At 60.8% G+C, this 10,159-nt stretch overlaps 1 protein-coding gene across 1 annotated transcript; it reads right to left on the reverse strand.

The window, feature by feature from the left end:
• Nucleotides 1-1,192: 1,192 nt before the first annotated feature.
• Nucleotides 1,193-9,760, reverse strand: SH2D7 (SH2 domain containing 7). The gene is made up of 6 exons (XM_040493439.1): nucleotides 9,585-9,760; nucleotides 7,648-7,737; nucleotides 4,455-4,620; nucleotides 3,988-4,179; nucleotides 1,935-2,621; nucleotides 1,193-1,299 (listed from the first exon to the last, which is right to left on the reverse strand). The coding sequence occupies exons 1-6, from the start codon at nucleotides 9,758-9,760 to the stop codon at nucleotides 1,249-1,251; spliced, it is 1,362 nt and encodes a 453-aa protein (XP_040349373.1). The 3' UTR covers nucleotides 1,193-1,248.
• Between the last annotated feature and the right edge of the window lie 399 nt (nucleotides 9,761-10,159).

Here is a 10,159-nt window from a genome sequence, read left to right on the forward strand (position 1 = left end):
GCTCTGCCTGCCATCATTAGGACGTGCTCAGTGGCCCCTTTCTCCTGACCCTTGAAATCCCACGGCCAGCGCGTCACCTCAGGGTCAAGTGTTGCCCTCCAGCTTTGGGCAGGAACTTTTATTTCAACCTTTGTGCCTTTGGGAGGAAAACACATTGGTGCCCCGGATCCCCAAGGTGACAACCGTGTCCATTTCCCTCATGACCGTGGTCGTTCCAGTGACAATTTATGGAGCGTTTGCTAACCATGTGTCTGAATGGGGCTGCTGGCTGTACCCCTGTCCTATAAGGCCCCTGGAGGGGGCCTCTCAGCGGCACAGGCCACCACAGTCCACAGGCATGTCCTGAGCCAGCTCGGGGACGTGAGCGGGGGCCACGGCACTCCCTCTGGGGAGGGTCAGTCGGCTTTCTGCCTCCGCCGCCTGCTCAGTCTTACACGAGGGGGACGCGTGGGCAAGAGGGACCCTGTGGGCGGGGACCCAGGGAGAGCGGGAGACAGGAGCGCCTGCGTCCAGAGCCGATCGCCCGGTCGGGCCGCCCGTCGGGTCTGGGTCTCAGGGGACAGGTCTGAGAACTAGCCGGAGAGGCCGAGACCGGCCGGAGGCAGAGGGCAGGTGAGGGTGGCCCAGGCGTGCACCCGGCTGAGCCCCGCAGCCAGCCGGGCCCGGCCTGCTTTACGAGGGTGTGTGTGCAGGCTGTCAGCGTCATGTCAGGCAGCTTCCCGCTCCCCTCCGGGCCTGGGATTTCCCGTCCGCGCCAGGAAGGGCTTGGGTCAGGGCTGCCCGGCCTGCATGATCTGGCTGGGATGAGCGGGGGGGCAGAGAAGGGCCAAGGGGGGCTGCCCCCGGGAGCCCAGCCCTCCAGGGTCAGAACTGTTGCCTCAGGCCAGGGCTTCCCCGGCGTGGCTCCGGCCGGCCACCCCTTTCTGCTGACGGGGCCACGGGAGGGAACCGGCTTGGGTCTCAGGAACAACCGCGTGGCCTTGCTCAGCCCGACAGAACGGCCGCCCCAGCGCGGGGCTGGCCGCGTGCTCGGTGACGGTCAGCGGGGTGGGGGGGAGGGCGGGCCGGTCAGCGAGCCCAGGCCTCAGGGTGCTCACCTTGGGGATGGGGGTGCTGACCCTACCTGTGGTCAGTCCCCCACCTCCCGGGCCTCCACCCCTCTTGGGGCCAGTGGGGTGCACTGGGGAGGCGGGGGTGGGCCGCGGGCTCCCCGGGAAGCCCCCCGGCAGGCCCCCCGGCAGGCCCCCCTCAGGCTCTGTGCTTCTTGTCTGTGAAGAAGATCCTCCGGTGCTTGTCGGGCTGCAAAGAAGGAGAAGATGCTGGAGCCCGGGGCCCCTGGACAGGGGGAGGCCCGGCACGGCCTGCTGATTGCAGACTGGGGCCCCAGCCCAGGGAAGGCCGCACGGTGCCCCAAATCCCACCTCCAGTCCCCGGTTCTGGATGAAGGGTCCGTCCCTTGTGGCTGAGGGGAGGAAGGGGTCTCCCAGAGCTGGGGTGCGGCCGGGCCAGTACCCGGGGGGGGGGGGGGTAGGGTGGGGGGGACCAGAGAGGGTGTGGGACTTTGCAGGGGTGGGGGGAGCTGCCACGGGATTCTAGAGGGCCTGCCCACGGGCAGGGTCTGTGGTCCCGGGAGAGTCAGGGCCCTGCCCTGGGTGACTTGGGTCCCAGGATATGTGGGGTGCGGGTGGGGGGCACAGCTCCCAATCTACCTCTCACAGGCTCTGAGACCCCGGCAGTGGCCCGGACAGGGAAACCTGAGGCCCAGAGACCCCCCACCTTACATTCAAACCGAGCAGCTGTGAGCATATGACAGAGCTGGAAAACTCTGGGTCCCTCCGGGCAGTAGCAGTGACCTGAGCTGCTCACGCATGAGGGCCACAGGTCCCTCTCACCAGCAGGGGCTGGCGGCCACCCCCTCCCACCACAGAACCCACCTTGTGTGTCCGTCCAGTCTCCTTGCTCCTGGCTGCTGGGATTTGTTCATAGGTGTTTCTGGGCTCGGGGAGCCCCGGGGCCCCCGAGAGGCTCTCGTAACCATAGACTGTGGATCCTGGCAGCTTGTTGGACGGGGCGCCCGTTCCAGGACACGGGGGCCCAGCTGAGCTGCCCCAGCAAACTGGGGCCGGTGCCCAGGTGCCGCCTTCTTGGTCCGGCACGTCGCCGGGCTCTGATGGGGGACCTGCCGTCTGTAGGAGCTCGTAGGCGTCTGCCGGGCTGTCCTGGGAGCAGGGCTGAGCCCTGTGGCTCAGCTTTGGGGACGCCTGGCCCCAGGTGGCAGCAGAGGATCCTAGGGCCTCAGAAGGGGGGGCCGGGAGGTAGCCCCAGGAAGTGGGAGGCATCACAGGACCGCGGTCTGGGCTCACCCCAGAGAGGGCGGGCCCTGGGCCGTCAGGCCTGTCCCGGCCTCCATCCGAGCGTCTCCTCGGGGGCCCCTTGCCTGGGGAGCAAGCCAGGCTGCCAACCGGGCCCAGGCCGTGCCTGCTGGACACGTCCGCGCCCAGGCCTGGCCGTGCCTGGTTCGTCTTCCTCAGGTCTGAGTAGATGATGTCGTTGGGGCTTCCGAAAGACTCGTCCAGAAGGAGGGCACTCCTCTCAGGGAGGGGAGGCACCCTGACAGGGACCTGGGGAGACAGGAAAGAAACTGGGCGTCTTGCAGGTGGCCTTGTCGCTACGATGCCCTCAGGTGAGCGGAAGACCGTCTCGGACAAGCTGAGAGCCCCGCACTGGCTCCGCCTACCTGCTGCGTGTCGGCATTCGTTGCCATTCAGGTCCCTGCCGCCCCCGTACTCCTGAGTCTGGCCTCCGCCTTGGCATCCGAGGCCTGCCGTCGACGCCCAGACTCGTCCTGCCCTGTCCTCCCTGCACAGTGGGCCACTGGTCCCTCAGAGCCCCTGAGCCCACTCACGCGCCGCTCCCTCCCTCTAGAACAGACCACCCCCGAGTCCGTCATTTGGGTATTTATTCCACCAACGTTTACTGAGCAAACTGTGTGCCACACACTGTCCCAGGTGCCAAGGACTGCGTGGCGAGCGTTCCCACTCTAAGCTGGGAGACGGGCAACGACCCACCCTGTTACGTCATCTAATACGACTGACTCACGATAACAGGCCACGAGATGATTGACTGTCGGGTCAGGATCGGTGGGACGAAGAAGAGTGAGGCAGGGTAATGGGATGGGCACAATGACGGGTGGGCAGGGCAGCCTCTGGGCTTTCTGGAAAGATGGCATGCAAGCAGGGAATGGAGTGCGAGCTGCAGGCATCTGCAGGAAGGACATTGCAGCAAGGGCACAGCAAGTGCAAAGGCCCTGAGGTAGGAGCGAGGTTGGTGTGATCGGGGAAGATCCACAGGCCAGTGAGGCTGGACAAGAGCGAGAAGGAGGGGGTGCAGGAGCCCTGCTGAAGCCCCCACGGACCCTGGGGAAGGCCTTAGGCCTGGGGTGTGCTGTGATCTGTGTAGGAGGAAAACCTCCCTGAGCCCCTCTCAGGAGGTGAAGGCATCTCCCCTACAGTTTAGAGGAATTTTCAGGCATTTTTTTTGGTATATAAATTTTTAAAAATATTTTCGAGAGAGAGGGGAGAGGGAAGGGCAGAGAGAGAGGGAGAGAGAGAGAGAGAGAGAGAGAGAGAGGATCCCAAGCAGGTTCTGCACTGACAGCACAGGGCCAGATGCGGGGCTCGAAAACCCACCAACCGTGAGATCACGACCTGAGTTGAAGTCAGATGCTCAACTGACTGAACCCCCCAGGGGCCTCCTTTCAGGCATTTCTTACTCATTTTCTCATTCAAGCCTCAGGGGACCTTAGGAATGGTAAACTGAGGCACACAGCTAGAAAGACCCAGCCGAGGCTTGAACACATCCGGCTGGCCGGAGCCAGGCCCCTGGCGTGGGTGAGCCCGCACCGCTCCGGGCCTGGCTCCCACACCCCGCAGCCCAAGGGCCGGGCCTGGGGACACGGGCACAGCCCCGCCCCGAGAGGCTCCTCACCGCCATGCATTCGTCCTCAGAGAAGCTGCAGGAACTCCCGTCCAGGTTCTTCTTTGTGTGGAGGAAGGACACGGGTGGCTTTGGACAGGGGCAGGGGCTGGCAGCGTCGACTGGGCCCCTCGGGGCGGACGCCGTGGCAGGCGGATTCTCCAGGCCAGGGGTGATGGCATCGTACAGATCGCTGTCCTCCGGCTGGGGTGGTGGGGGCACAGCAGGCGTGGGGTCACGCACCCCCGGCCGGCCTCCAGCCTCCTGCCGGAGACTGCCATGTGCCCACCAGGCCCCTGACCTCAGGTGGGATGCTGCCTCGGTCTCCCCTTTCCAAACAGGGACCCCGAGCCGGCACCGAGTGCCCCTGGATGGTGGTGAGTGGGGAAGACGAGTGCAGTCATGTGCCCCCGCGGTGGGCACCCCAGGCCTGGGCGCCCTGCCCCACCACCCCCACTCAGGAGGAGAGGGGTGCGTACCCGGGGGCAGGCAGCAGACAGGGTCTCCCCAAAAGGCTCAAACTGGACCTCCTGGTAATGGCGCACAAGCTCGGCCAGTGTCCTGTGGCTGCGCGTGTCCCCCGAGACGAGGTAGCGCCGGTCGGGGAGCTGGTTGATGACAAAGTGCCGACAGCGGTCACTGCCCCTGCAATGCAAGCAAGCACGTGTGGCGTGGGGCTGTGGGCCGGGAGGGCGCAGGGTGGGGGCTTCGGGGCCGGGACTCGGGGCCCCCGAGGGTGCGGGGCGGGGGCTCCAGCACAGACTGCCCAGCCTGGCAGGTGGCCGTGCAGGGTCTGCACCCCTGGAGAGTGCCTGAGCCTGCTCCAGCAGCGGCGGGGGGGGGGGGGGGGCACTCACTGGGGTGCAGAATTTGAAGAGTCACCACAAAGCTCCGTAATCAAAATAACCAGTAAGGCAATATTCTACAAAATTAAAATCAATACCAGAAGTTCTGTGATGGACAAAGTCTTAAAACAAGACAAGGTCCGACCCTGGGCACACACACACTCAGCCTCACTTGTCCCGCCCACCCCCGTCCCCGCTGTAAAGATGGGGCTCCGGCCCCACCCCCAATCCAGCCTGTAAAACCCTGCCCCCCTCCTGTCCTCTTTCATGGAAGGATAATTCTACGGCGACACACACACATGTCCCAACCGTGGGCAGCGACGGATTTCCACACATGAACACGCCCAAGGGACCGGCACCCAGAGCAAAACCGGAAACAGGTCCAGCTCCCCAAAGACCCCCTCCTGCCCCCTTCCAGCCTGGGCCCCGGCCCCGCCGTCAGAGATCAGTTTGCGGGTCGTGGAACTTCACATAAATGGAATCAGTTTTTCTTCTTTGACTCAACATTGTATCTTTGAGATTGATTCCTGTCCGCGTGGAATTAGCTTCCTTCCTCCCCCACCGATGTGTAGTATTCCATTTAATGAAAAGATCCACAATCTACCCATTATGCTGGTGGACGTTTGGGTCCTTTCCAGATTGGGGGGTGCTATAAATACAGCTGCCGTGGACATTGTTGTACGTGTGTTTTGGCGAACGTGTGCGCTCACTTATGCTGGAAATACACCAAGGAGTATGCTGGTGGGGCCAGCACCCCCGTCCTTCGTTGTGGGTTCCATTTGTATCTCCCTGTCGCTGATGCTGCTGAATGCCGACATATTACGGTCCTTGGCGTATCCTCTTTTGTGAAGCGCCTGTCCAGTCTTTTGCCTTTATCATATTGTCTTTGTCTTATTGATTTGCGGGAGCTCTTCATATATTCCGGTACGAGTCCTTTGTTAGATACATGTATTACAATACATAACTTCTCCAACACTCTGGTTTGTCCCTTTACTCGCTTAACGACAACTTTTGATTAACAAAAGACTCAGTTTGAAAGAAATCCGATGTATCGACCTTCTCTTTTATGGTTAGTAGGTTTGTGTCTTAAGAATTGTTTGGGGCGCCTGGGTGGCGCAGTCGGTTAAGCGTCCGACTTCAGCCAGGTCACGATCTCGCGGTCCGGGAGTTCGAGCCCCGTGTCGGGCTCTGGGCTGACGGCTCAGAGCCTGGAGCCTGTTTCCCATTCTGTGTCTCCCTCTCTCTCTGCCCCTCCCCCGTTCATGCTCTGTCTCTCTCTGTCCCAAAAATAAATAAATGTTGAAAAAAAAATTAAAAAAAAAAAAAGAATTGTTTGCCTTTCTCAAAGTCTTGAAAAACTTTCCCGTTTTCTTTTAGGATTGTACCGTTTTAGGGCACCTGGGTGGCTCAGTCGGGTGAGCGTCCAACTCGTGATTTGGGCTCAGGTCATGATCTCATGTTTGTGAGTTTGAGCCCCACGTTGGGCTCTGTGTTGAAATCATGGAGCCTGCTTGGGATTCTCTCTCTCTCTCTCTCTCTCTCTCTCTCTCTCCCTCTGCCCCTCCCCTGCTCGCTCACACAAGCTCTTTCTCTCAAAATAAATAAATAAACTTAGAAAAAAGAGAAATGTACTATTTTGCTTTTCTCACCGGGGTCTGTGGTCCGTCTAGAATTAGTTTTTGCCTGTGGTGTGGGATGGGCAGGCCCTTGCTTTCCGGCTGGATGTCTAGTTCCTTCCCCACCACTTACTGCCTTCCCCACAGGACTGCTGTACATCAGGCGACCGAATGTGTGGGACTGTTTCTGGACCGGGTGGTGCTCCACGGATCGATCCATTCCCAGAGCTGAGCAGTAGTCCACCAAAGATCATGTATGTTAGGAAAAAAGAGCCTTGATGCTAAAAAGACATTTGAAAACTGCTGAGCTCACGTGTTTCAAAGTACTTAGCGTAGTACTGGGCACGTAGAATAATAGTGTCTTAATCATGACTGATGTTTATTTAGTCCTTACGATGTTCCGAGCACTGTTCAACGTATAAACTCATCCAACACGTTTGGCAATCCTACAAAGAAGATACTACAATGTTCCCATTTTACAGATGAAGAAACAGAGGCACAGAGGCAAGGTTAGGATCTGAAGTGCAGCGGTCTGAGCAGGCGATAATTTTGAATCTGATCCCAGGCCTCTGAGGTTGGCCCTGGAGCCCTGGCCCCCCCCCCCCTTCCTGACCGGGGGAGGGGACTTTTCTCTTCCTGCCTTCCCCCACCCAACCTCCTCTCTGATGTCACCATCTCCGCTCCGTCCTGGCTGTCCTGCCCCCTCTCCTGTACCGTAGCCCAGCCCTCATCATCTCACAGGGTGCTTGGGCCTCCCCGCGCAGGCTGGCCGGAGAGCCCTCGAACCGTGCGAGCCCCCGTCCACAGGAGCCTGCGCCCTGCCACCCCAGACACCGCGCCTCCCCCAAGCCCGCAGTCTCCCCTGCCCCTGTACCTTTGCACGTGCGGCCCCATCGGCTGGAAAGGCCCTCCTGGACTCCCATCGTACCCTCTTTCATCCCTGGCAGATGGCTCAAGCTTCACTTCCGGGAAGCCCCCCAGCCCCCCCCCCCCCCCAGGGGACGCTCTCTCCTGCTCCCAGTCTGCTCCCTTTGAAGGCCGGGGCTGCCTCCTAGGGCCAGTGCTGCTCAGGAAACGTCCGCTGAGCCTGTGATCGGCGGACGGTATGGCAGACCCGCGCCCAGGGAAAGCCGAGCCCTGTGGCCTGTCGGGCCCCTGTGATTATCTGCGTGGCCGCGTTGCGGGGGCCTCACGGACGGCTCCTCTCCTACCTGTAGGACAAGATGTAGCTGGTGGCCCGGTCGCTGAGGCGGATGAGGAAGGAGCCCAGAGCTTTGTCCCCAAGCAGCTTCTCCGTCTGCCTGGGCAGAGGATATGCAGTTAACCGGGGCCTGTGCCCTTCCGGCTGGCTGGCCCCGGGCCTGCCTCAGAGTCCCTGCTGGCCATGCCCTTGGGCGCCAGACCCACTGCACACCCCTCCAGCCCTCTGTAGAAGGCTCTCTCAGACCTTCGGCTGGGACTGAGCTCTGTCCCGGCTCAGTCAGGCAAACTCAAGACTTACTCTTGGGCTGGGTTGGAGTCCCGCCCCCACCGCCCCCACCGCCATGCACCACCCTCCACGGCAGCCTCACTGGCAGGCACAATAGCCGCTGACCCTGGCCACCCACTCTCCACCTGAATGGCTCTGTGGTAAGAATGAATCCATATAGCTAGAGATCTTTAGTTTCGGGGAGCTCCCTGCCACAGGACCACTCTGTACAGTTGTGCACGTTGTGCACTACACAAGAAGTTTCGGGGCGCCTGGGTGGCGCAGTCGGTTAAGCGTCCGACTTCAGCCAGGTCACGATCTCGCGGTCCGTGAGTTCAAGCCCTGCGTCGGGCTCTGTGCTGACGGCTCAGAGCCTGGAGCCTGTTTCCGATTCTGTGTCTCCCTCTCTCTCTGCCCCTCCCCCGTTCATGCTCTGTCTCTCTCTGTCCCAAAAATAAATAAACGTTGAAAAAAAATTAAAAAAAAAAAAAAGAAGTTTCTGCAGGGAGGAGGTGCTATTATGTCTGGAGCCCGGTCACAACAGCAACCCCTAGGTCCTCGTCTCCCCTGCATGTCCCTTCCAGCCCTAGGCAGCTCTGGGTATTCCTGAATGGTGCCAAGTATTTTGGAGACGTGGTGGAAAATGCCAGCTATCTTCTGGCTTGGCAGTAGGTAGACCACTTGCTCCCCAGATACTGAGTGCCTACTCTGTGAAGGCCTACTGCAGGTTTTACCCAGCCCAGCACTGAACGAAAATGCGGAGCCCCGGGGTGCCTGGGGGCTCCGTCAATTAAGCATCTGACGTCGGCTCAGGTCATGATCTCGCGGTCTGTGAGTTCAAGCCCCGCGTCGGGCTCTGTGCCGACAGCTCGGAGCCTGGAGCCTGCTTCGGATTCTGTGTCTCCCTCTCTCTCTGTTCCTCCCCTGCTCACACTCTCTCTCTCCCAAAAATAAATAAAGATTTAAAAAAATTCAAAAAAAAAAGAAATATCTATTGGAGGGGGCGCCTGGGGGCTCAGTCAGTTAAGCGTCTGACTTTGGCTCAGGTCATGATCTCCTGGTTCATGGGTTCGAGCCCCGCGTCGGGTTCTGTGCCGACAGCTCGGAGCCTGGAGCCTGCTTCGGATTCTGTGTCTCCCTCTCTCTGCCCCTCCCCTGTTCATGCTCTGCCTCTCTCTCAAAAAAATGAACATTTAAAAAAATTAAAAAAGTGTGGATCCCCTTTCAAAAAGTAAGCATTTCAAGACGGGGACCGCAGAGGGCTAAGTTGAGTGCGGGACCCCCGAGGGCTGCTGGCCGGCGTGTGCTGTGGGACGGCCAGGCTGGACCTGCTCTGGCAGGTTGCAGATCCCACACCGCAGCCTTTATTCCAGAGTGAGTGCACGTCCAGGTTTGCCCGGGACGACCCCCACCCCAAATGGCTCTGTCGGCCTCCTTATGAGCAGTGTTCTGGTTGGGGGACGGGTGACACGGCCCCCGGTCACTCACCCGGTTCTCCGGGCCCGGTCTGCCCTCACCCTGCACCTGCCTGCCCTCTCGGTCAGAGTGGGGGCCGGCGTGCCCCCCGCCCTGCCCCCAGGAGCGGACCCAGGAGCCAGGCTTGTCCCAGGGCCCCCAGACCACTCTCGTGGCCCCAAGGGGCTGTGGGTCTTGCTGGGCATGTGGACGGGGCAGCCTTACTTGCGGGTGACGAATCCGTGAAACCAGGGGGGCAGGGCTCCGTCGTGCAGAATGAGGGGCGCCTGTGTCTCCATGAACCACGTCCAGGCCAGCTCCTGCAGCTTGGCCAGGGCCTGGCTGTCCCCCACCTCTTTGGGCCCCTTCCCCTGGCTGGGCTGCTTCAGGCCGCCCTCCATCGTGGCCAGCACCCCGGGGAAGCAGAGTGCAGACCGCCCACACGCCTCTATATCTGCGCGCCCCGCTCATTTGCCTGAGTCCCTGCCCTCCCCGCCGCCCGCCGCACAGGAGCCCTATTGTCAGCTCTGGCTGGCTCTCTTTCCTGACTCTGGGGCGGACACCTGGTCACATTGGTAGTGAGCGGGGGGGGGGGGGGTGGATAGGGGAGGAGACCTCAGACTTCCTGGCCCCTCGCCCCCAACCTCCAGTCTCTGCCCTGGCCGACGTCCTCAGCCCAGCCACCACTATTAGCTGGGCAGTGGAACTAAATTCTAGCTCCCTCTCCCTCATGGAGGCCACTTGTGTTTTGGTGAAGTTCTGTGCTGATTAATCTCCTTCCACTCAAGATTTATTGTCTA

Source organism: Herpailurus yagouaroundi, unplaced genomic scaffold (genome assembly GCF_014898765.1).
Source record: "Herpailurus yagouaroundi ecotype Mexico unplaced genomic scaffold, PumYag 185, whole genome shotgun sequence".
NCBI lineage: Eukaryota > Metazoa > Chordata > Mammalia > Carnivora > Felidae > Herpailurus > Herpailurus yagouaroundi.

Coding starts and splice junctions, on each gene's coding strand:
- SH2D7 (XM_040493439.1), bottom strand. CDS start 9,760: ATGGAGGGCGGCCTGAAGCAGCCCAGCCAGGGGAAGGGGCCCAAAGAG. Junction 4,180..4,454: donor TGTCTGCTGCCTGCCCCCGG/GTACGCACCCCT, acceptor CCACCACCCCAG/CCGGAGGACAGCGATCTGTA. Junction 2,622..3,987: donor CTGAGGACGAATGCATGGCG/GTGAGGAGCCTC, acceptor CTGTCTCCCCAG/GTCCCTGTCAGGGTGCCTCC.